The sequence below is a fragment of the Triticum dicoccoides genome, chromosome 3B (genome assembly GCF_002162155.2).
Source record: "Triticum dicoccoides isolate Atlit2015 ecotype Zavitan chromosome 3B, WEW_v2.0, whole genome shotgun sequence".
In the NCBI taxonomy this organism is placed as follows: Eukaryota; Viridiplantae; Streptophyta; class Magnoliopsida; order Poales; family Poaceae; genus Triticum; species Triticum dicoccoides.
The window spans coordinates 691,692,208-691,718,607 of NC_041385.1; the positions used below are offsets into that span (position 1 = coordinate 691,692,208).

Consider the following 26,400-nt stretch of genomic DNA (forward strand, 5'->3'; position numbering starts at 1 on the left):
CGTGATGCTGCTTGCAAGATAGGGTCGTTGTCGGTTGAAGCATCACCAGACGACGCTTGATCCTCGTCGTACTACTTGCCTGAGCTCGTCAGTTCACTGCAACGCTCGCCACCGTTGCAGCATGTGGTGCAAAACTATCGTGTGCATCCTCGGCTCGCTCCACAGGTTCTCTTGTCGTCGACTGAAGCTTTTTTTTCAATCTATGGTTGAAGTTTTTGTGTCACGTTGCAACTTTTTGGTTGCACATTGGCCTAGTTGAAGCTTTTTTGGTAAAAGGTTACAACTTTTTCAGTTTAACAATGATTGGTTGAAGCTTTCTGCATCGCCAGTTGAAGCTTTTTCTGTCAATGGTTGCAACGCTGCAATCTGTGGTTTCAACGTCACCTTTGCCAATCGCGCACCGTCGCTCGCATTGGTTGCAAGCAAAAGGATCCTATAGTCCTGGCATATCGAGTCTCTGTCCAGCACCCGCCCATCACTGTTGCAGCATGTTCCCCCGACGCATTTGCAGCTCGTGTGTGCCAGAGCTGAGGGTTGCGTGAGAGGGAGAGGAATAAGGAGGCACTAGTTATGGCCGTTTCTCTGCCCCACGATGGTTCGCCCCAGTAGCAGGCAGCGGTGGTTGGTCTACAGCAGCAGCATCCCAATTTGCCCGATGGGTCGCGATGCTGAGGGAAGAAAAGGAGAGAAACACGTCCTGAAAAGGTAGAAGAAAGGAATGCTGCTTATGGATAAGAAACGAGAGGTGGGGGATAGGGCATATGAAAAAAAACAATGTGGAGCACACAATGGTGGGATCCGACGTCGCTCGTGTGACCGACGCAGGCCGTGATCAGTCAGCCGGGCGGAATCATTAGCCTCAATAAATTGTGAAACTTTGCCCCGCCATAAAATAATATATGTTTCCAATTCCAATAAAGAGTAACTCTTCCAATGGTATTTAACATCAAGAAAACTTCCAAATAAAACACACGCCAACTAGAAATATCACAAGTACTGTTGCGCCTTGGGCCATCAGCAAAGGCTTGGTGGGGAAAACCTCGGCGCGCCAAGTGATTCGACGTGCAACACCTCTAATATTGATTTGTGTCTAATATTGGGAGGGCAAACCTCGCGCCAAGCGGAATGTATTTTCCAGTATTTTGGGTGTGAATGATGAACAATCAATGCGGGGAGAAATATTTGCAACATGTCATATGGTTCTCCCTATTTTTTGTAGTAGTTGCAAAGGGGTTTTCCCTAGTATACCGGGCATGTGAGTGAACTATTAAGCCGTGAAAAAATGACTTGCAATCGTGCAATATCCATGGTTTCTTACAACTTGTTTACTTATATTTTTCACTAGCGAAAATCAAACGATGTATGGTTTATTGCAATGAATCAAGTGTTTTAAAGTACACATGATCTTTGGGGAACTCATCACATTTCACAAGCACTCAACATTCTTGCAATTAATCAATTGCTTTAAAATACAAATGATCTTTGGGGAGCTTGCGTTTCACAAGCACTCAGGCTTCATACGCATATCCTCACCAGTCAGCAAATGATTTCCCTAGATTTTGGAGGCAAACGCGGCACGATGCCTTTCCAGCTTCTAGCCATATCCCACTACCTTCCATCTCTCTTACTCTGGGGGAGGGGAATGACCACGAGAATAAGACATGAAATGTGGAGTGAGCACAACACAGAGAGGGATTGCTCGTTGAAAAGCTCGATCCTCCTTGTGTTCGCACAAGTGTTCGCACAAAGGAACTTCATGGCCAAATCAAGAGGATGGCCAAGTCGTTGGGCTAGAAGGTGTAGACGAACACCCGGCAGACCGGTAAGAGGCCGGAGCACGAGAACGGTGCCGTTTTCTAACTTTTTCCACCAATTTTCCCCAACGCCTCCTATTCCTAAGTAAGACACACATCAAAGCTCTATGGTTCCTAGCTACGTCTTCTTCTTCCATTTTGGCTTTTCCTTTTTTGACACCGCTGCTACGTATCATATCACTAGACCACTTTTCTCTCCTTGGTGCTTTGCTTTGGCTGCTAGCACCTCACTATTTATATGGTTTGATGAATCAAGTGTGTAGCAAAGACTCAAACATGGGTGGTATATAAAGGCAGCAAAAGGTTCATTCATAGTTGGGAAGGCGCGCAACAAAAGGTCTGTGGGTGCATTTCATTCGGTCAAACTCTTCAAGATACTTAACTGAGAGCGCTTCTGTATTTGTGCACATGAACAGAGCATATGTGAAATAACATCATGCTATTATTGACAAACATCCAGTAGGTGTGGAGTCACTCTTAATAGATTTTGCAACTTGCCTTGTACCATTACAAACATTACATTAGGATCCCTAGCTAGCTATGAGCCTGTTCACTGCAACAACAAATGGGTCAGCATTCCAGCTGCACACGCACAAAAAAACGTTATGAATTTTCCGAGGAAAAAAATGTTAATCTATACAGGTAAAGGTTCCTCCTTCAAAACACCCCCCATTTCCATTCTCCAGGACCGGTCTACCAGCGGGTATAGTTCTCTGCAAAATGTTTTTTATCAGATATTTTGACAGCCTCAGTTAAGCGTTGTGTTCAACAGTGGCTCCAATGGCGCACAGCTATACAAAAGTATTGTGTTCTATGGTGAGTGCTAAATTACCTTAGGTCATGACTTACAACCAGTATGGTGTGGTCTTTCTTTAGGTCCCTCAGGAGATTCACAACATCAGCCCGAGCTTTCCAATCTGATGATGATGATACAAATTAGTAGCCACATATAAGAGAGCATATACTATTTAAAAGAAAAACTATTTGACACCACACAATATTCCTAGCAAGTCTGGGCTGTGGCACAAAGATGACAGGATGAACAAGCAGAAGTATATTAAACAAATGGATCAATAAAAGGGGAAGAAAATAATCTATGGATATTAGTATGATATGGACATTCAAGTACATACCAAGTCCAGCGAGAGGCTCATCAAGCAACAATAAATCAGGAGTTTGAACCTAGAAAATCAGAAGATAAAAGCAAAAGATTATCCATCTTCACTTCTAAAAACAGAACGATCAACCCGTACTAAAATAATGCAAATAATACCAGTTGAATTGCCAAAGCAAGTCGCCGCTTGAACCCACCACTGAGGGACTGTGGATCCTTATCCAAGGAAATGGCACTTAGACCAACCTAGCGTTAAACAAATTATCTTCAGAAATCAATTGTGTGTGGTCTCAAACTATAAGTTCACTCCGCAATGCAACAAAATGGTATGTATGAGAGATAATCATTACAGAGTTAATGGCATTCTGAAGTTTTAAAGTGAGTTGCTCCCTCAAAGGAATGTCTGCCTTTTGCCTTGGCCATCCAAATGTAACTTCTTCAAGTATAGTATCTGATAAGAAGTACCTACAAGGATATGTGTAAATTATCTTATTTTGCAGTGAAACTTCTCAAGCATTGACATATATCATAGGCATTCATGTTAATATGTATGAAAACTTATTAGTGAAAGTAGTAATTCAATGTTCAAACCTCTCAGGAAACTGAAATACAATACCAACTCTTTGAGAAGCTAACACTTCCGACAGACCCATTGGATTTCCACTATCATCATACTTCTGAATGCAAATTGAACCAGAGGTAGGTTCTGACAGACCGGCCAAAAGCTGAGAAATCAAGCTATCACCTTAAGATTAAAGATAAAGAGGAAAACATGTCATGCAGCATTTCAGTGCAAACCTGTAAAAGAGTGGTCTTTCCACTCCCACTCCGTCCAAATATCAAACCAAAACTGCGTCAATTAGTTGTCTCATCAATACAAAAGGCAATCAAGAAACACATCTATTCCAATATAAAACACATGCTTACCTTTTCTCCCGGAGAGAGAGACTAGTTTGATTCAATAAGTTTTGCTCAGTTCCAGGAGGTCGGTAGCTGACTTCTCTAACCTAAAAGAAGTGAAGTTCAGTATACGTCCTTGTAATCTAAAGGCAAACCATGACTGCACGGATGTTATACAACCTATGGTATATCTGACAGTAGCAGTTCCCCAAACAATGGACTGTATGTTTAACATATTAGAGTTGCTAACAACTTGTACCCAATCACCAATATTTCTTATCGACATCAAAATTTTAATCCAGCTATTATGTATGTCTCCTATTAAAATCCCAATAGGCAAGGAAAGTACTACATGTGCATCATATACTACAACACTGAAGGGCATAACAAAACAACAATTCAGGATACTTCACTACTGGATTATACCGCTTGCGGAGTGCTACCAAGTTTTTGTGCGACAAGATGCTAAGATCCTGGGCTTGAAGATCCGTATAAAGCTTTAGTCGGAACAAATGCAAGAAAGCCCAGATTTTCAACAAATCTAGGGCCAGATTTCAGGGAGATTCCTCAATTTGGTGATTACTGAGAGTTAAACAAGTGAACTCACACATCCCAATCAATCAATCAGATCCAAGCGTAATGAATCTTGCCCGCAGACAACATGCTCAGCAATTTTATCAACATTAACACTACAACTAAATTGTCTTTCTAGATTAAATTGGTCCTGTCTCGAGGATACACCAATTGTCCAAACAGAACTAGGGAAAATCCTCATACCACAAAAGAGGGGCAAGAAAAAAATCACCTCCAACTGGGAGTACCCAGCTGACACCCGTTCTGCTCGACATCTCCAAGAAAACCTCCTGGAAACCATCAAGGCATGCAAAGGATAAGAGAACGACAAAAGATGAGAGAGCACACACGGTGCAAGGATAAGAATGGCGTGCCTTGTCATCTTGACCGGAGGAGATGAAATCACGGGAGGGAAAGCGACGTTGGCCACAGAGAGCATAGTTTCACAGTGGTGGGAGCTTCAGAGGAAGCAGGACTCAAATGGGGTGAGGGGACTGGAAGTGCAGAAGTATGGTTCGATGGGAACTGTTGTGCAGCAAAGTGAAGCAAATGCCTCAGCTTCAATTCAAGAGAACAATGTATCGCAAAACAAAAAATAAGAGCAGGAAGATTGCAATTCATCTAGTAGCAGTTCAGCTATAAGTCCAATGGTGTCAACTGCCAATGGCATGGTAAAGTAACAGTTTTGTAAATTCACATCCTGTAGAGATAAGATGATAAAGCTACTCCCTCCATCCCATAATATAAGAGCGTTTTTGACACTACAATACCAAACTTATAATTAACCTCCTCCATGAAACTTCTGAAAATGGAGGCAGCAACTTCAGTATTGTCTAGACTCTACAATACCAAAGAAGCCACTTCAAAAGAAAGCCTTAAGCTTAGTATTGGTGTTTCTTCACATTTCACAATTAAGAATGGTGCTATGTCAGGCTCTACTGCTACTAGTATATATGCACGTGCAATGCACGTTTTAACTTTATGGGGTGAGTTTTGGTAGGGAAAAACATACACTTACTGATTGATTCAAAGCAAAAAAATCTTGATTTATAAATGCTGAAATAAATTTATTATAAAGAAAGTACGAATTAATATATGCAATCCCCACAATTTGTTAATAAAGAATCCTGCAAAAAATGTTAATAAAGAAAAGAATTAAAAATGAATTTAACTTTACTTTATGTTTCTCCCTCAAAACCATTTTTTAGGCTCAACTCGTTGCCAACCTCAAGCTACAACATGCCTGGCCCAAAGAGGAATCAGTTTGGGCCACATCTCTTGAGAAGTATCAGGCGGTTCATTCTAGAACATGATGGATGCAACAACCATGCACTGTTCACTGCGAATCCCACTATTTTCAGCCGTTGGATCTAGGACATAAATGGTTAGGATTGATTGTCCACTCCTATTCAAAACTCGTACACTATATAGTAGTATAGATAAGAAGATACACTGATGACCAAATAAGTCCAGTTTGATAACTAACAATGAGTCCAGTTTGATAACTAACAATGACACTGCAACTGCAAAGCTCGATGAAAGTACCTAGAGAAGTGCAATAACATAGCACTCACATTGGTACTGCTCAGTTCCAGATTATAGAAATCCACCGCGTCTGCATCGAACAGCGGCCAGACGTGCCAGCTCCTGCCTCCTGGTGCGCAGCTTGAGAAATTTCTCACCAGAGACTCGGAAGACGCGGACCTCAGACGGATCGGGACGGCGAGGTACCAATCCGAGGCGCCGACGGAGCAGGGGGGGCCGAGGGAGCGTCGAGCAGGGAGGGGATGGGGCGTCGAGCGCCGCCGTCCTACTGGCCACGACGGGGAGGGCGTCGGCCCGCGTCGCCCGGCGTCGAGCAGGGGAGGCCGAGGGGGCGTCGGGCGTCGCCGTCCTGCTGCCTCTACGGGGAGGGGCGCCGGCCCGACGTCGAGCAGGGAGGGAGAGAGGGGAGAGAGCGATGTCCGCCGTGGGACGCCGTTCAGGAGAGAGACGAGGGTGAGGGTTATCGGGACAGAGATGAGGGGTGAAAGAAAAGAAAAAAAGAATCTCAGCCAGCACCAAGGACCGTCCCTCTCGATGTTGAGATCTGTGTAAATTTTAAGTATATTTTTCTGAACTAGTATGGACGTGTTTTGTTGTCTGACTAGCTCTGCCTGCATCACATGGAGAATACTGGTTGAGCATGGCCGGGTGGAGCAGATGCAAGGATGAACTGAGATGTATGTTTGATGAACAGTAGGGATTGTGTAGATGAGAGACGACCTGCATTGTTTGGTAGGCTGGATTAGAGTTGCTGCTTTTTCGTGGATTAAACCTGAGGGGGCGTCGGGCGTAGCCGTCCTGCTGCCTCGACAGGGAGGGGCGTCGGCCCGATGTCGAGCAGGGAGGGAGAGAGGGGAGAGTGCGATGTCCACCGTGGGACGTCGTTCAGGAGAGAGACGAGGATGAGGGTTATCGGGACAGAGATGAGGGGTGAAAGAAAAGAAAAAGAAGAATCTCAGCCAGCATCAAGGACCGTCGATCTTGATGTTGAGATCTGTGTAAATTTTAAGTGTATTTTCCTGAACTAGTATGGGCGTGTTTGTTTGCCTGGCTAGCTCTGCCTGCATCACATAGAGGATACTGGTTGAGCCTGGCCGGGTGGAGCAGATGCAAGGATGAACTAAGATGTATGTTTGATGAATCGTAGGGATTGTGTGGATAAGAGACGACCTACATTGTTTTGTAGGCTGGATTAGAGTTGCTGCTTTTTCGTGGATTAGACCTGAGGGGGCGACAAAAGATTACATCTTGCTGGCTGAGCATCATCCGCATGAGCTCCAGCGCCCGTTGTCGTGGTACTAAGTCTAACAGTAAGAATAGGGGGTACGTATGAGGAGGCGAGGCCCTAGCTACGGCGAGATTGTACACAAGAGTTTACGAGTTCAGGCCCCTCTCGGAGGAGGTAAAAGCCCTACGTCTTGATGCCTGAGGCGGTCGACTAGAATATGGTCTGTGTGTGTGTGTGTATGTGTGTGTGTGTTACAGGGGGTGCGAACCCTTGTCCCAGTGGAGGGGGGGGCTTATATAGAGTGCGCCAGGACTCCAGCCCACCTCCGTTACAGGGGTTCAATGTACATTAAGATAGGGCGTTACTGATAACGCAAGCTATAAAGTGTATTTAATGACCTTCAAGACTACGGAGTGAACGCCTGACCGTTGCTATTCTGAGTGACTCCTGGTCTTCTGTACTCCGGGTGGTTTCTTGTCTGGTCGAGTGACTTTGGGGGTATCCGAGTGAGGTGATTGGTCGAGTGGATTGCACTCGATGATTTCAGTCGGTATTCCTTGCTATATCTTGAATGTCCTTGATCCTAGGTTAGTGACCTTAGGTGGGGCGTATAGGTCAGGCATATGACCCTATCCTAGGTCTATGGCATCGTCATTAGCCCCTGAATGGATTGAGGTTCGAGTGAAAAAGTAGGTTGAAGTTGGTCCTGCCTTGACTCTTGTGCTTCACAAATATTCATGCTGGATTTGAGGTCCATGTTGGAACTTCAGCTCCATTTCAGTCGCCTTGATCGATTCAGAGGTTGTCGAGTGAACTTATGTTGATACTCGTCGAGTGTTGTTCTAGTGCGAAATCTTTGGCGCGATTGGTTACTGCGGATCCCGGATCTCACGGATTCGAAAATTTGGGGAAGCGCGTGACTGTTGTGGGATTTGACAGGATTACTTGGGCCCACGCGTCAGCCACTCGGAAGTTGGCCCTTAAAAGCGTCGGGGCTGAGGCGTCTGCACTATGCGCCCTTGTTCCCTTTCTCTCTTCTCGCTTCTCCACCGCATCTTCCTCTGCCCTCGCCGCTGCCGCCGTCGCACCGCCTGTGTGCAGCCCGCCACCATGGTGAAGGACAAGACGGTGGCGCTGGAGCGCGCAAAAAAGGCGACGGGGATGCCGAAGGGCAAGAAGACAAATCGGGGTCGTTATCGAGGTCTGCGCTGCCGGCGGGGTGGATTTAGGGAGATTGGATCCGATCTACGCTCCGGCCAGAGGGTCTGGAAGAGCTGGCCGCCTCTGGTTTGATCGCTATCGGGGCCGCGAGGCTGCCGGAGGGGGAGACGGAGCCTCGGTCGCGGTCGGATGAGCGTGTTCTTCTTTCTACCCACGTTGACCGTGGCTTCTCCCTTCCTCCGCATCCTTTTTCCGAGGATTTCTGAACTTTTTTGGCGCTCAGCTTCACCACTTCTCTTCCAACACTATCACATGTCTTGCTGTGTTCGTGTCCATGTGCGAGAACTTCTTGGGTTGTCGACCGCACTGGGGTCTTTTCAAACACATTTTCACAATCCACTCCCAGACCATAAAGAAGGCGAATCTGAGTGACGAGAGAACGCACGTGATCCAGATGTGCGGGGGTCTAGGGATCCAGATGAGGAAGAGGGGCACTTTCCCCACTATGACACTTCCCGAGTCGGTCAGGGGCTGGCAGTCGACCTAGTTCTACTGCCAGGATATTGCGACTCCCAGCCAGTCGACCGATCTTCCCCCTTTTTCCCTAGATTGTGCCCACCAGCCTTCTTCACTGATCGTGACTGCAGCAGAGAAAGTAGAGACGGACATGTTGGTCGAGAGGGTGGTCCAGTTGGTCTGTCAGGGCATAACTGGCATGGACTTGTTGGAGGTGTTCCTCAGTCGACGCATCCAGCCACTCCAAGCTCGGGACCACTCGATGTGGATGTACTTGAGTGCCAATGACACCGCTCGGGTTCACCCGGAGGAGGTTACAGATGAGACGGTGGCCTTGTGGCTGAAGGGCATTACCGAGAACAAGGATAACCCCAGGGGAGCCAGGAGAGTCGATCCATTCGACACGGACAACCAGCCGGACAAGGTTTGATCTCTGCTACCGAGTGTACTTCAATCTGTCTTGTAACTATTTCTGAATCCGACTGATGTTTGATTGACTTTTTGTAGGTTTATACTGAGATGCACTCAATGCCCAATGGTGAACAAGCCCAGGAGCAAGACCAGGAGGGAGCGGACAGCGCTGAAGAAAGCGGCGAGTGGCAGTCCTCAGACGATGACGAGGAGGAGGAGAGCGATGAATCGGACGTCGAAGAGGAAGTCGACTCACCACCTCGCTCAGAGCGTCGATCCAAGCAGCTCCAGGATCCGGCGGGCGGGCGTGGCAAGACTGTGGCTCCGAGTACGCAAGCACATAAGCGCACTCGGACTTCGACTCCGGAGCCGACAGAGAAAGTCGCCAGGCAGCCCAAAGTCGCCCCTTCAAAGTCTCGGAAGACCTTGCCCAAGATCAAGATGGACGTTCCTGTTGCTTCTGGGTGAGTGTTTATCTTTCTGCATTTTCTTTTATATCGACTCACACTTCTGCTCTGACCGAACGGATTATGAACTTTCCAGTGTCGTGACTTCTGCGACCTCCATGGATGTTGATAAGGCCGTGGGTGATGAGGAGGCTGATGGCGCGACAACTTCCAAAGCTGGTACGCTCTTGCTATCTTAATTTTGTTTTTGTCGACTGGATTATCTGTCGATTGTACTCTTATGATTGCCTTGTGTTGCAGCCCCGCGAGACGTCATTGACCTTCCGGATGATGAGGAAGAAGTGCCTCTGAAAGAGACGAGAAGGAGGACAGGGCTTCAAGCAGGAGGACGGCCAAAGGTCAGGTGCCTCAGTCGACACCGGCACCAAGGGACGGTGGTCCAGCAATCCGGAGATCCGGCTCGGTCCAATGTTACCTTTGCCAATCCGCTGTCGACTGCTCAAGTCTCTGTCGCGCCTGCACAACTCCATGCTTCAGATCCTGTGATCGCTCCAACTGTACTGGCATCATCACTCTTTGCTGCATACCACACTCCAGACGACCCTCCGAGTGCTTCTAGGGAGGCTCTTTTCCGGGCAAACCTCGTGATGGAACAAATGAAGGTGGTGCACGAGGCCAGTCAGGTTGCCTACAATGCCAGCACCGCTCTGCAAGCCAACATCAAGGTTAGTTGGTTTCCGACTGGTCTCTTAACTAGTGGTAGTTGCAACTTGTTGCTTCGTTGTTCGTAAGGTGTCCTTGGATGAGCGTTTTGGAACCTATATGTGCATCTATCATGGGTCTGTATCTCGCATCCAATCACCCACTGGGTGTAGTGTTCTGACTTAGTGTTAAATAGTTCTTCCACTTGAATCAACCAGGTGGAGTCGAGCGTTTTTCTGAACCAGTGGGGGTACACAGAGTGCACCCACTAGGTGTAGTCCCCGAGACCACCGTCAGGTGTTTGACACGGTGGGGGTCTTTGTCGAATGTTGCTTCATTGTTCTTTCAATTGGTTAAATATCATGATCCGAGTGGAATCCGGACCAGTGGAGGCACGTCGAGTGCACCCACTGGGTGTAGTCCCCGAGACCGCGGTTGACTGCTGGTAGTCGACTGGGGTCTGAGAAGCCTTCTTTCTCTCTTTTTTGCATACTCATGCTGGGCAGACCATGCGGAGTGGAAAACCGGACCAGCGGGGGCACGCCAAGTGCACCCACTGAGTTTAGTCCCCGAGACTACTGTTGAATGTTTGATTCGGCGGTAGTCTTAGAGTAATTGTCGCTGTGATTGACTTTTGTTCCTGTCGACTGACATATCTTATTTGCTGATCGCAGAAATCTTGTGATCTTGGGGCTCAATTTGCTGAACTGGAGAAGAAGCAGATCAGCCTCAACTTAGATTTGGAGCTGGCCAAGAAGAATCTCAAGAAGGCCCAGGATGACGCAGCCACCATGGGAGGTAATAATTCGTCGACTGTCCATCATATGACCCCCTTTTTTGTCACTTGAACCGAGTGATTTCACTCAAATAGATGTGCATAGTGAAAACTATCAACTCCAAGCTCGTCTGAAGAATGTTATTTCTTTAGATAAAATGAAGTAAGAGTGTCAAACCCAACGAGGGGTAGAAGGAAATGGCAAGCGGTTTTCAGTAAGGTATTCTCTGCAAGCACTGAAATTATCAGTAACAGATAGTTTTGTGATAAGGTAATTTTGTAACGGGTAACAAGTAATGAAAGTAAATAAGGTGCGGCAAGGTGGCCCAATCCTCTTTGTAGCAAAGGACAAGCTTGTACAAATTCTTATATAGAGAAAAGCGCTCCTGAGGACACATGGGAATTATCGTCAAGCTAGTTTTCATCACGCTCATATGATTCGCGTTCATTACTTTGATAGTTTGGTATGTGGGTGGACCGGTGCTTGGGTACTGCCCTTTCTTGGACAAGCATCACACTTATGATTAACCCCTATTGCAAGCATCCGCAACTACAAAAGAAGTATTAAGGTAAACCTAACCATAGCATGAAACATATGGATCCAAATCAGCCCCTTACGAAGCAATGCATAAACTAGGGTTTAAGCTTCTGTCACTCTAGCAACCCATCATCTACTTATTACTTCCCAATGCCTTCCTCTAGGCCCAAACAATGGTGAAGTGTCATGTAGTCGACGTTCACATAACACCACTAGATGAGAGACAACATACATCTCATCAAAATATCGAACGATACCAAATTCACATGACTACTTATAGCAAGACTTCTCCCATGTCCTCGTGAACAAACGTAAATACTCACAAATCATATTCATGTTCATAATCAGAGGGGTATTAATATGCATATAGGATTTGAACATATGATCTTCCACCAAATAAACCAACTAGCATCAACTACAAGGAGTAATCAACACTACTAGCAACCGACAGGTACCAATCTGAGGCTTTGGGACAAAGATTGAATACAAGAGATGAACTAGGGTTTGAGAGGAGATGGTGCTAGTGAAGATGTTGATGGAGATTGACCCCCTCCCGCTGAGAGGATCGATGGTGATGACGATGGTGATGGTTTCCCCCTCCCGGAGGGATGTTTCCCCGGCAGAACAGCTCCGCCGGAGCCCTAGATTGGTTCCGCCAAGGTTCCGCCTCGTGGCGGCGGTGTCTCGTCCCGAAAGCTTGCTTATAATTTTTTCCAGGGTAAAAGACTTCATATAGCAGAAGATGGCCACCGGAGGGCTGCCAGGGGGCCCACAAGGCAGGGGGCGCACCCAGGGGGTAGGGCGCCCCCCACCCTTGTGGACGGTGGGTGGCCCCCCTCTGGTATTTTCTTTGCTCGGTATTTTTTATTAATTCCAAAAATAACTTCCATGGAGTTTTAGGACTTTTGGAGTTGTGCAGAATAGGTCTCTAATATTTGCTCCTTTTCCAGCCCAGAATTCCAGCTATCGGCATTCTCCCTCTTCATGTTAATCTTGTAAAATAAGAGAGAATAGGCATAAGTATTGTGACATATCGTGTAATAACAACTCATAATGCAATAAATATCGATATAAAAGCATGATGCAAAATGGACGTATCAACTCCCCCAAGCTTAGTCCTCGCTTGTCCTCAAGCGGAAGCCGAAATCAAAAAATATGTCCACATGTTAGAGATAGCGGTGTCGATAAAATAAAATACGGACATGAGGGCATCATGATCATTCTTATAACAGCAACATATACATATTTTATCATATGATTTCTTATGTGCTACCTCTTGAGCATGCGTTGGTTTTTCCCTTGAAGAGGAAAGGGTGATGCATCAAAGTAGCGTAAGTATTTCCCTCGGTTTTGAAAACCAACATATCAATCCAGTAGGATGCTACTCAAAAGTCCCACGCACCTACACAAACAAACAAGAACCTCGCAACCAACACGATAAAGGGGTTGTCAATCCCTTCACGATAACTTGCAAAAGTGAGATCTGATTGAGATAATATGATAAGATAAATATTTTTGGTATTTTTATGATATAGATTGGAAAATAAAAGATGCAAATAAAAGTAGATGGAAAACTTATATGATAAAAGATAGACCCGGGGACCATAGGTTTCACTGGTGGCTTCTCTCAAGATAGCATAATTATTACGGTGGGTGAACAAATTACTGTCGAGCAATTGATAGAAAAGTGCATAGTTATAAGAATATCTAGGCATGATCATGTATATAGGCATCACGTCCGCAACAAGTAGATCGAAACGGAAGTGTTGTCATAGAAGTGTTTCATGCATGTACATCCATGACAAATTTATGATAGAATCAAGATAGTCATACCTGTGTTATCATAGAAGTGTTACATGACATTACCAAAATTATCATCACGGAAGTGTCCACTTCCATGACGATAAATCGCTCGTCACAGAAGTGCTTTCGTCAAGGGTGACCGACACATGGCATCCACCGTAACGGAATGCCGTTAAGCTATCGGGTCGGGTTTTGGATCCGATAACCCGTTAGCAGCCCCGACCAATGGGAAATTTCCATGTGTAAAATTCTTATTGGCCGGACGAAACACGTGTCAGCTCGTTAGTGGGTCAGATAGGCGCCTATGATATGTCGACATGTGCCACGGCCCACCACTGGCCCATTTATCTTACAAAGCCGGCCTGTTTGACTTGGTCAAAAGTTAACGGGCTGGCCCATGAAAAGCCTGTTAACGGTCTCTTCGCAAATAGCCCATTTTACGGCCCGTTAGGCACTAAAGGAAATCGGCCCAACAACGTCATGTGGCCCGTCGAATATAACACCAGCCCATTTCACTTTCAGCCCATGTATAGCCCATGACGTCTTTCGACCCATATGAGGCCTTCGTATCTTTCGGCCCTTTACAGGCCCACGGTGACTCTAGCCCATAATGAACAGTAATTTTCTTTGTACCCGTTAACGGCCCGTGATTTACATGGGCCGTTTCCAGCCCGTGTTAGCTTTCGGCCTATTGACGGCCCATACGTTCTTGGGCTCCTTTTCGGCCCTCGATTACTTCCGGCCCGTTACTGGCATGTTCCCCTAATGGGCCAAATTCGGCCCATGGCAAGAGTCGGCCCGTTACTGGCATGTTCCCCAAATGGGCCAAATTTGGCCCATGGCAAGAGTCGGCCCGTTACTGGCATGTTACCCTAATGGGCCAAATTCGGCCCATGGCAAGAGTCGGCCCGTTTCTGGCTAGCCGGTCCTATATTCTGGCCCATTAACGACCCATTATACCTATGACAGAATTAAGCTTTTGCAGTCCTACGGCCTGTTAATGGCCCGTTACCGTGCTGGGCCGATACCAATTACGGCCCATGTAGACCCATTTATCCGATGGCTCGAGGCCCATTTATCGATGGCCCAAGGCCCATCGATTACAAGCCCATTTATCGACGACCCGTAGGAGACCCATGGATAGTTGCGGCCACTAGCATACCAGGGAAAAAGAAGACTAGGAAATAAATAAGGCCCAAACTAACGCTAGGCTATTAAGGCAATTGCACAGATTACATCCACTCGGCATCAAAGATCGCCACCATTGCAAATATAGGGAACACCCTACACTATACAAAAATGGCTTACTGTTTTCTTCAGCCGGTGGCTGCACGTTAAGAATAAATTTTGTATCGCACCAAAACAAATTATAACTATATAACAAAAGGAAGGTTGGCATAAAACTTAACAGTCTAGCAGATAAATGCACCACTAGAAGTTCAAAAGCTCGGTTCATTTGACCTGACTGTTACGTTTTCATGCTGTATTGTCCGATGGAACACCATAACCCTCGCCTTCATTTCCCCTAGGCTCCTGAACAACATAGCAAATGTCTGATAGTCTGGTTTCAAAACCATGCATATCTTGATGATACTGAGCAATGTTTCACCTTGTTTCACAACGGGCCTCTGTTAGGGAATGGACTTGTGTCTGGAGCGCAGATACAACATTGCTTTGAGCTTGCATATCTTGATCATAAGGCAGTTTGGACGATATTGCCTTAACAACCAACCCAGTATTACGCAGGAACGTGCTTTTGGCACTGTTAGTAGACAGGTACTGACCCACTATAGCAAGAGTTGACATTGCGGTTATAGTTGCCTCGCCACCTTCAAAAGGTGGCGGTTCCACCATTTTTTCCATAGCTCGCTGAAAAGTTGAGGTTTTACATTAGTAGTACCAGAACAGAAGATATTAAGGAGGCAGCAAAACCAAACAAAATAGCTTTGGTCTATATAAAGAACTTATTCTGGTGAACCCATGTAAAATATTAGTTGTATTTTATTGCAAAGTACATAATAAAACCAGGTTCCAAACATATGACCATGTACCATCGCTAATGTATTGTCTATTTCTTCACACTGTATTGAGGGCTAAGGATAAAGAGACGAAGTTTATAATACGGTAAGCATAGTATGACATCATTCATATCACAAAACAACTAAGAACAGACAAACAGGCAATTGTAACATTGTGTGGGCAAGTCCAGCATGGAACTAGATTACGGGTCAAGATCAAAGGAACATCACTCCTCCCTTTTAAACATTGTAAGGTGCAATGATACGCTAAGACAATTGTGTATAAGATTGAAAAGAGTAATAGACATTGGCTGCAAACCGTGCAGTTCAAGGCACAAGTCAGAGTAAGTAGTAGTTAAAAGGCATGAGGATTAAGGACTTACAACAGCGGCTTTGACTGGTGTAGTCATGCCCTTCTTCTTGCTGGTGTGACAGTCCTTGAAGATTTCCACAACATTTGGTTCAGGTACTTTTTGGTCCTTGCGGGCTTTCCTCTGCATTTCGAACAAGTCAATATAGATCTGATAATATGGTACAACGAAAAGAGTGAAATAGCAGCTAATTACAAGAGCCTCGTAGTGTGCAATATAGCTACAAGATCCTGTCGTCTGTTGGAATTTCACTTTCGTACGGTTGGCCTTGTTCTTTGAACAGTTCACCTACAAGAAGATAGATTTGTGTGGCACATGCGTCAATAGGACTTCAACATGTGATCTGATCACATATATATAATGTACCTGATACTTCGGATCATACCAGTGTTTAACAAGGCCCCTCCAGTCTTCATCCGATATATTTTCCACTAGAGATGTTTGGGAAAGTTCACTGTTAGCCTTGCCTTCAAAGTGAGTTTTCCTCAAGTTATACCGATACTGTCGCAGAGCAGACTTGAAAACATGGGTGCAAGCTTGTCTGGTTGCATAATCTTGGCTATCCAACTTGAACCTCATCTGTTGAAAATTATGGGAGTCTCATTATCAGCAACCTAGAAAGTATGGGAGAGAGCAAGACGATATTACTAGTTTCCATACATAACCATACTTACAGATAAATGGTCGAGGAAGGTGTTGAACTGGGTTTCGTCTTTGTCATTCTTGTACTGAATCCATGTTGGGAGGATACGTACATGACACCTAACGGCAACCGCTGCCTCTGATACTAACTTGGCTGACTCTGTAGCATCACGTGGCCTTTTTAAACCTAGCTCAAAACGGATCTCCATTCTTCCTCCTCTAGATTTAGTTAACCTATCGAGCATTATCCATGATGTTTGTTTCCTCTTGCGCCTAGGTGCTAGTCCAACAACAAACATAGGAAGTGTTAGTGTACATCAAACTGTGAGACTACATATAAAGAAGCATGCAACTATAACTTGACTCCAGCAACTACCTTCTTGCTGTTGAAGCTCACAAGGTTCATCTGATATTGCCAACTCATCTTGTGTCAAGAGTGCTTGGGAAGTAGTGTCAGGTGGCAAGGGGGCTTGGGAACATGCTGCTAGCTCAGTTGACGCACGAGTATGTCATGCAGCTGGTAGTACTGTGGTAGGTGTTGCAAGAACTAGGGTTGTCTCTGCTTGTTTGGTGGCAGCTATTTGTTTCTGTTTGGCTTTTTTGCAGTTCATGTAGCATGGTATGCCGTGTTTGTAGAATTTTCCACTGGACTTTCACCTTCTATTGCACCATCAGTACCAGCAGAATCTGCAGGATTCATCCGCTTCTCATTCCCTGCCATTCTCTGTTTCTTCCTCTTTCTCTGTGCCATGTTAAGTCAAGCTGACAAGAAAAACGAATAAAATTTAGTTCTTCAGAACAAATTGATGCGTGATGCAGACGAATAAAACTTTGATGTTAGACAACCACATGATAGGAGGATGTAATATGTATGAAAAACAGGACAGAAGAGATAACCAGAACTATGATGTGTAAACTAAGAAGAAGACATTTCACCAAATTAGAAGCAATGCAATGGAAGGTAGACACCATATGAAAGATGCTACAAATATCGCTCTGCCAAGTTAACAGTGTCTCAGCATAAATGGCGTTTAAACAAATGTGAAGCAGTATAAGAAATAAATCATATGCAAGATGCAAACAACATCACACTACCATGTTAGAGGTCTCTCGTCATTAGTGCCATTGCATATTCACAGCATTGCATATTCACAGCTTATGATGTGTAAACTAAGGAGAAGGCATTTCAACAAATTAGAAGCAATGAAAGCTAGACACCATATGAAAGATGCAAATAATATTACTCTACCAAGTTCTCGTCATAAGTGACATTTCAACAAATTAGTAGTACAAGCTAGAAAAGAATGTGAGATGTAACCTATATCACACTCCGAAGTCAAACGTGTCTTATGATAAGTGATTGTTGCAGGTTACACAACAGTAGTAATTTGATGTAAGAACATGGTGTGATAGACAGATATTGTATGTTCTAGAAACAGGAACACGTGTCTTATTCAAGTATAATGTGTAAAGTAAGCAGATGGAATTCAACAAAATTAGAAGCAATACAAGCTAGACATCACACATAACATGCAACCACATATAACAGTGCCAAGTTAGAGGGAGCACCAGTGATGCTGCACTAGGGGAGACGTGCTCATCATAAACACAACTTTGTTGAGTGTCTGTGCATGTGTTGTCTTGGAAATCATCTTGGGGTGTGGAGGAGTAGAAACTGTAGAGGCCCTCCGTTTGGAAGGAGCACCTTTATCCGCTGCCTTGCTAACTTCCTTCCGCTTTACTGATTTTGAATTGTCAAGTAAAAACGACAAGAAAAAGCAATAAAATTCTCTCTTTAGAACTCATTCATGCATGATATTGACAATCACTACTTTGATGTAAGGCAAACACATGATACCAGGATGGAATATGTACAAAAAACAGGACGGCATGGCATGTTCACAACTGTTTGTGTAAACTAAGCAGAAACCATTCCAGCAAATAAGAAGCAATGCAAGCTAGACACCACATGAAAGATGCAACCAATATGACTGCCAAGTTAAAAGCGTCCCATCATAAATGGAATTTCAACATATTATAAGCAGTGCATGCTATAAATCATATGAAACATGCAACTAATATCGCACTGCATATACTAAAGATGTCTCGTCATATTGATTGATGCGGGATACAAAAACAATAGTTTTATGTAAGGACATGCTTAATAGACAGATGTACTATGTACTAAATACAGGAAGGCATGTCACATTAACAGGTATAATGTCACATTTACAGGAGTATAAGCTAAGCAGACCAGCACATGCGGTTTAACCAGATTGGAAGAATTACAATCTAGACACCATATGCAACATGCAACCACATATCACGCTGCCAAGTTAGAGCAAGCACCTACAATGCTAGTGTAGGGGAAATGTTGTAATCAACTACAGAGCTACGTTCACTATCTTCATCTAGCATTTCTGTTTCTTGAGAATCATGTCGGGAGGCTGACGCTGCATTCTTTAAATGAGGAGTAGTCCCCTTGCCTGCCTGCCTCGTCATAAGTGATTGATGAGGGATCCACAAGAACATTAGTTTGATGTAAGAACATGGTTAATACACAGATGTACTAGTATGTACCAAAAACAGAAAGGCATGTCATATTCAAAGTATAATGTGTAAGCTAAGCAGATGCAATTTAACCAAATTGGAAGCAATACAAGCTAGACATCTGGCTGGAGTGGTGAACATGATCATCTAGGACCTGAGAGCCTGGTGGGAGGCGGGCTGCTTCGCCACCATCGCAGCTTTTTAGTTGGCTTCCAGGTGATGCCTGTCTTCGTTGGGCTTGTCACTGGCTCGGCCAGTGCCCTGACTAGCTATTTGTCTTCTGGTGCTCACAGGATGGTGGTTCATGTAAAAAATATCTTTCCTTATCTTAATAAAGACCGACTTCAACCTTTTGAATACAAGCTAGACACCAACATGCAACCACATATGACACTGCGAAGTTAAAGCAAGCACCTGGGATGGTGGTTCATTGCGAGCGAGGTCATCAACTACAGAGCTACGTTTACCGTCTCCATCTGCTGACACTGCACCCTTTATAGCGTTGTAACGTGTCTTGCCTACCCGTATACCAAGCTGGAGCGACTTCTCTCTTTTCTTTGCTTCTTCTCTTTCGGCAGGAGAGTCTGAAATACCCTTGCATAAAAACACAATAGTGAGAGCATGGGTGAAGTGTGTGCAGAACTAATGCACTATAAAAGTAGCAGATAGCAGGTGGCTTAAAAATAAATGACAGGAGACATATGATAGCTCTACAACATTGCATGGCAAACAAAATTAGATTCTACTCCGTATGATTTTGTAATATATGAGCACAGGAAATGCAGGTACTCCTCCAGCACACCACCACATGTGGTCATATCTAAGATAACAGTCGACTGAAAATAAATAGGTTAGTCGATTTTTTAATGAACCGTCCGATCTATAAGGAACGGGCAGATGGCCTTCGTCTACCTCCTGCCAGTCACTGTTGATGATCTTTCACGAACCGCAGCGACCACCGGCCCAGACCCGTGCCTCCGCCGCCCCGCCCTCCCATCGACCTCACACCACCGCCGTGCTTGGCAGCGCCCCCAAGCCATCCCTTTAATCCCGGCCGACCTCCAGATCGGGCGCCAGTAGACACCAAGGCGCTGCTTCCCCGGCATAATAGTCGTACTAGCACCTGTTACGACGGGGAATGCTTCCGTTAATTGGGAATCAACTGGCCAGAAATTGAAATTCAGGGGGGCGACGGACCTCTAGCTAAGGTGAAATAGTATATGAGGAGAAACCTTGTGCATTGCGAGTTACTAGGAACATCTAGTATCAAGAAGAAGCGGTCAATTAGTGTCTTCTGTGGGATGAATACCGTGCAAGCAGAGACGTAAGATTTGCATGAATAAGGGAAGAGGAGTACCTTCTTCGCTTGCCGGTGTGGTCACCTCCACATGTCGCGCCGATCTTCTTGTTTTTACTGGGGAAACTAATGTTCTGGAGGGTGCAGGCTTGGACGAACCCATGGCCAAATTGTTGACTGTGTTGCCATGGCTGCATGTCGGCGGAGGGGAAGCAGATCCGAGGCGGCGAAGGACGGCGTAGCAGGAACAACTCCGGTGCGGTGGAGGGTGGCGAAGTTGGAGCGGCAGCGGTGAGGCGCAGGACGGCATGGTTGAACTGGCTCGGGTACGGACGGCTCGGCCTCGGCTTCAACTACTAGCCGTGGAGGGCGTTGCGGTTGAGGTTGCGGTGGACGACGACATCGGGGTATCGGCTCCAGCGTGATGGAGGAGGGCGGCGGTTGATGGGTGGGATGGGGTGGCGGACGGAGACGCGGGGGTTTCGCGGCTGGTGGAGAGGTAGTTTTGGCACCCACGGAATACGAATGGGGAATCGGACGGGTGGGGGGGAATCATGTTTCGGTCTGGGACGCGCTTGTTTTTGGCTTTTTTGAACAGAAGATGGGACGCGCTTGTTTGAAATTTGGGGAAAGTACAAACTTTGCCCCCCTCTTAAAATTCGGACCTACTATGGGTCGGGGGTAGGATGGTAATCCCAGGTGTACCAAATAGTGGGCGGGAGCAATTTCGGCCGCACGCATGTGTGCTTAGGCGGCCATTGTGTATGAATGTTTTTCGGAGGCGGTTGCGTGGTGTCTAGATGAAGCTACAAACCTACCCCGGTTTAGACCTTTGGACGTCGGGCCGGTAGGTTTCACAGGTCGGAGTTATTAGAAAAGTAATTTCCTTGTACAACCAAACATTGGTCTCACGCGGTTTTGGGCGAGTGGAGGCTCTTTTGGCGCTTCGTTCGAAATTTTGAAACACAAGCATTCACGTTTAGAGTACTCTTGAACTATGAGGATTGACCTAAATAGACAACGTTATATTTGACCTCGTATGTTTGAAAACCTCATTAAATTATCCGCGTCCTTTTGAATTTTGACACTTGAAAATCTTATAACTACGATTATTTTGGAATGGAGGAGCTAAACTTGAATCTATTTTGTACACGACTACATATGCTATTATGTACAAAATCAGAGCAAAGATTGGTACCCCCATAGTTTAGGTATGGTTTACAACCATGATATCAAATTCAAATAATTGAATGGACTTCATGTTGAATTCGATTTTTTTAAACCACCTTAGGTTGAATTCAAATGTATACTAGTTCATAGGTAGCTATTTATAAATGTCCATTGTGTAACTTTCGTATGTATAATGTGCTTTACACACACAACATGAACTATACTCACGTTTATATTCGATTGCTAAAGTGATGCATTGTCTGGAGTTCAAAATACGAACTATGTGGATCAATTGTGTCGAATAATAACATAGACATGCTCAAATTCGATAGAATCAAGATGTCTGATGGATCAATGACCGCTCCTTATGCGGTTTGCAAATATCATGATCCCATCCTAATATTTGGATACAATTTATATCTTTAATCAATGTGTAGAGCAGTCTTTTACGTGTAGTTTCACTCTCCATCGGTGGTCTCTCACACATGCTCACACACTCTCTCCCGAGGTGTCTTTCTCGCACACATTCTCCAGATATAACCCTCCCTCCCTCTCGTAACGATTTACAACTGTTTTCACTAACCTTTATCACAAGCACTCTTCCTCTCGCAAACATACACACGCACAATCCTCATCGACCCTTTCTATATACATGGACCTGCCTACGTGTCTCATGTACGCACATTATCTTTACGCCTGTCTCTCACGCATTATCTCACACCTCTCTTCCTAATCGACGAGTATGATTCTAGCAGAGCATTCTGTAGGATGCCCCTTAAAGTTAGGTTGGATGAATAGTAATATCAGAGATAGAGGGGTTACCTTAGTCCGAGAACCTAGGGTTACAAATCCTAGCCGGCTTTGTCAGCGGACACAGAGTCCTTCACAATTCTGCTATCTTTGTCTTGTATGACTAGTCATCCATGGGTCTTCCTAAATGTGTCATGGGCCGACCAATGTGGCACAGGACGGAACCGAACAAAGGGCCTCACCTCGACCCACCGTACCTCACGCGGTGACACACCCTCTACCCCCACGTCTCATTATCTTCTCACACCCACACATACCAACACAAACACCACACACACAGAAAAATTCTCCTGGTGCCTCTATTCCCTCCCCCCTTGCATATACACACTCAAGGGAATGGAATCTCTTGTCGTGACGTCATATTCGTCTCTCTCTCTAGACCACCCTTATTTCTCGTGCTATCCCCCCCCCCACCCCCACCCCCGTCGGCCCCTCTATCCATGCCTCTCTCGAATACGTAATACACACACATACCTCTCTAGGCCCCGCCAAATGCATCAACTACACATTCACACATGTTACATCACGTACCCCATTGATCTAAAAAGCCCTCTCTTCACGTTTATTTCGCATACAACATTCCTTTTGAATAAAGTGTGGCCAAAAAATTATTTTAGAGTTTCTACATATATACAACATTACAAAGTTATATGGAGGAGTACGAACGCTAATTTGCATTGCATTGTGCCCACAATGATATTTATTCCGCACTGTGAATTTGTATATTTTTATACTATATACAAAGTTAGTCATAATAAAGAGAAACGAAGAGCATCTTTCTCTCCATTGCATACCCCCCTGTATGGCCCTTTCACGTATGCACACAAAACTATCTCCATATCCTCTAAAAGTAAGCCCCTAGAAAATTCACGCGTGTTTCATCTTTCTCTTGCGATATATGCAATCACGATCATTATATTTGAAGTGAAAGCACGATACATACATTGGACTTCATAATCCACTCATTACGGTCACCGTCTACGTTTAGTGGTTATTATACAGTCACGGGCTCACCGTACAACTTTGTATTTGCTCATGACATGACTAGTTGACCAGTTGAACGCTCCACGTGGCACCTGATCTAGTGTTGCATCACATTATCTCACTAACATCGTGCCCACCTGTCGACTTGTATCTACTCTACATCTACACTATTATAAAATACTTAAAATGCACTCTTATAAAAAACAGAGTTGGTGATGATGGTGTGCCTGCCATCCTGCAATATAGGCCGTCCGATTTATATCTGACGGATAGGAAAGAAACTATGGCAGTTTTGCAAAAAGGTACCCACACACCTCTCCCCATTTGCAAATAAGGCCTTCCCTCGTTCATCCTTTTCTCTCACAAGATAAACAAGTCATACAAATGCATCTTGATGTTACGTGCAACGCACGGGAATCTTGCTAGTAAGAATGAAAACAAACGACAAAAAAATATTTTGACGGTGGTGCGAAGTCATGACCGTGGGCACAGCGGACAAGGTGGCCTTGTATTGGTATACTGAGCCGTCTGTTTTAACACACAGGAGCTGGTGTGGTGATTATACACACACACACGCATGCACACGAACTCCATCCACGCAACACTCACACAAACACATGCACCCAGCCATGCACGTAACACTCACACGTACACACGCAGCCACGCACGCACGCAACACTCACACGCACACACGCACGCATGCATGCACACACCAGTACACCACACGACCAACACACACTCTCATGCTCAAGTGCTCAACCTACACGTGCATGCACACACATCAGGCCCTGACAGACACATACACAACCAGGTGATTCCCGCGCACGGGTTGGAGCCTTGTCGCACCAGCGTAAATTTGTGTTTATCTGACCTTTTCCCTATGCGAACTGACAAGTGGGACCCACAAGGAACATGGTTAATTTAACTAGTCAACATGGCGCCACGCAAACTATTTGGCCGGTAAACAGAGTGCAATCCGATGCTGAACTGTGAGCAAGTGACCGGATAATCACCGCAAAACGTATATAGTGACCGAAATCAGCTTATTCTGAAGTTCGGTGACCGTACTACGCTTTTCTCTCTGTAGGCCCTCTAAAACTACATCTCTACACGTTCTCGCGTGTTACATCTAACAGCTATGCAATACAACACTACTACTACACTCTAACACAATAAATCATATGTGTTTTTAGTTTTACTAGATATCATATTGTTACTTATAATTATTTAGTTTGCATACATTAAAATTTCCTTTGAAATGTATGGCCAGTATCATCTACCGCGCGGGAAAAATCCCGCCCTTTCCTGTTTAATCAGGTTTGTATCGATGGATCGTGCGAAATAGCAAAACTATAGTACTATACAGTACAAGTGACAGTTCACTAGGTCGTCGTGTCGTCTACTCCTCCGTCGTAAGAGTGGAGCGCTCGCTTTCATAAATCTTCTAGTCCCTTTCGCCGACATGTGGGACATCAAGCTACCGGGTCCACGTGCCATACCGGAATATAGTGCAGAGCAGCCGGGGTGAAGCACCCTAGTCATGGCACCGGCGTAGTAATGATCAATGAGGCGTCAAATCACAAAGTTGCACCTTTCCCGTAGTTAAGTTGGAGGGACGAAGTAATAATGCTAAAAAAAGAAGTTGGAGGGACGAAGCAACCATCATTTCACTCGTTGCCGAATCCGCTTCTCCCTCATCTTCTTCAACTTAACCATGTGTTGCTTCTGCCGTTTTTCTGCCTCATGTGGGATGCGGATCAGCTTGGTCGCTTCTCCCTCATCTTCTTCAACTTAACCACGTGTTGCTTCTGCCGTTGTTCTGCCTCATGTGGGACGCGGATCAGCTTGGTAAAGCACTGACACGTGGACCGCATGTTAGCAAACCGCTAGGACAACGTCCTCTGAAAATAAGAAACCTCCCCCACCATCCGCGCGACAAAATCACCTCCTTTTTACTAATCTTTGATTCTATAATTTTTAGATCAGTATAATTGAGATTTGTATAGATAGCACACAGGAGCAAAACCAAGTGGTACAGTTAAGGGCATCCACAATGTGTAGCCAAATGTGAAAATAGCTTTTGGCATCGTGGGAACCATTGTGGACGGCGTTGCCAAAGCCAAAAAGATGGAACCGAAGCTCCCTGATTGATTGATTGAAGGAATAGAAAAATGCAACGCCTCTCCTCTTTCTCCCATGCTTGGACGCATGTAGGAGTAGTACAGTATAGAGCATAGAGTCTACTCCCCTGTCCCTTCTATCACAAATCACAAAGCAGTGAGGCGTCAAATCACAAAGCACGGATGAAGCAACTATCATTTCACTCTTCGCTGACTCCGCTTCTCCATCGTCTTCTTCGAGAAACCATCTCACCGCACTAGTACTCCTAGTAGTAGTACTAGTAAAGGACTTCCTGGATGCAAATAAGGCGGTTGTCTCGACTTGCAGGCGGCACTTGTGAACGACTTACCGTGGTCTCCCTCAATGGTGTTCTCCGTCGAACGCACTTCGCCAAACCATAAAAAAAAGTCGTTGACGTCACCGCAATGGGCAAGGAATTCAAATAGTTACTACCTCCATTTTTTTGTACACAAGGCCAGTATATCAAAATTACAATTTGCAACGGGCCACTAACACTAATCGAGGCAAAATTGATGGGGTTAGCAACCAAGGACATTAATATCCCCTGCATGCATGCGGAAGTGAGAAGGTTCGTTTGCATGGCGCTGCATTAATCAAGCGATGAGGAGTGAGATAGTTAGCTCTTTGGTCTTTTTAGAAAAAAAATACGCATTAATTGACACGTGAAACGAGGATTTGTATCAAAGGAAAACCCTGCCTTTCTTTTTTAACACTAGTACTCCTAGTACGTACTACCTCTGTCCTAGTTTATAGGTCCCTTTTATAGTTTGTGCCAAATTTTGACTAAAGATTTAACTAACAAAATGTTAATGCATGTCAAGAAAAATTATCTCATTGGATTCGTATTTGAACATAGTTTTGAAAAATATAATGTTTGGTGACATGCGTTAACATTTTCTTAGTTTAATCTATGGTCAAAATTTGGCACG

At 45.1% G+C, this 26,400-nt stretch overlaps 1 protein-coding gene across 3 annotated transcripts; it reads right to left on the bottom strand.

Moving 5' to 3' along the window:
* Positions 1–2,243: 2,243 nt before the first annotated feature.
* LOC119277896 (ABC transporter I family member 11, chloroplastic-like) lies at positions 2,244–6,411 on the bottom strand. Of its 3 annotated transcripts, none has more exons than XM_037559243.1 (11): positions 5,976–6,113; positions 4,776–4,926; positions 4,634–4,691; positions 3,856–3,935; positions 3,727–3,778; positions 3,520–3,653; positions 3,279–3,393; positions 3,088–3,174; positions 2,948–2,996; positions 2,647–2,731; positions 2,244–2,527 (listed from the first exon to the last, which is right to left on the bottom strand). In XM_037559243.1, exons 2-11 carry the CDS (start codon positions 4,838–4,840, stop codon positions 2,449–2,451), a joined length of 804 nt encoding a protein of 267 aa, XP_037415140.1. In that variant the 5' UTR covers positions 4,841–4,926; positions 5,976–6,113; the 3' UTR covers positions 2,244–2,448. The 3 variants fall into 3 exon arrangements, with proteins under 3 accessions (XP_037415140.1, XP_037415142.1, XP_037415143.1); XM_037559245.1 differs by having other exon boundaries at positions 4,776–4,859; positions 5,976–6,087; XM_037559246.1 differs by lacking the exons at positions 4,634–4,691; positions 4,776–4,926 and having other exon boundaries at positions 5,976–6,411.
* Between the last annotated feature and the right edge of the window lie 19,989 nt (positions 6,412–26,400).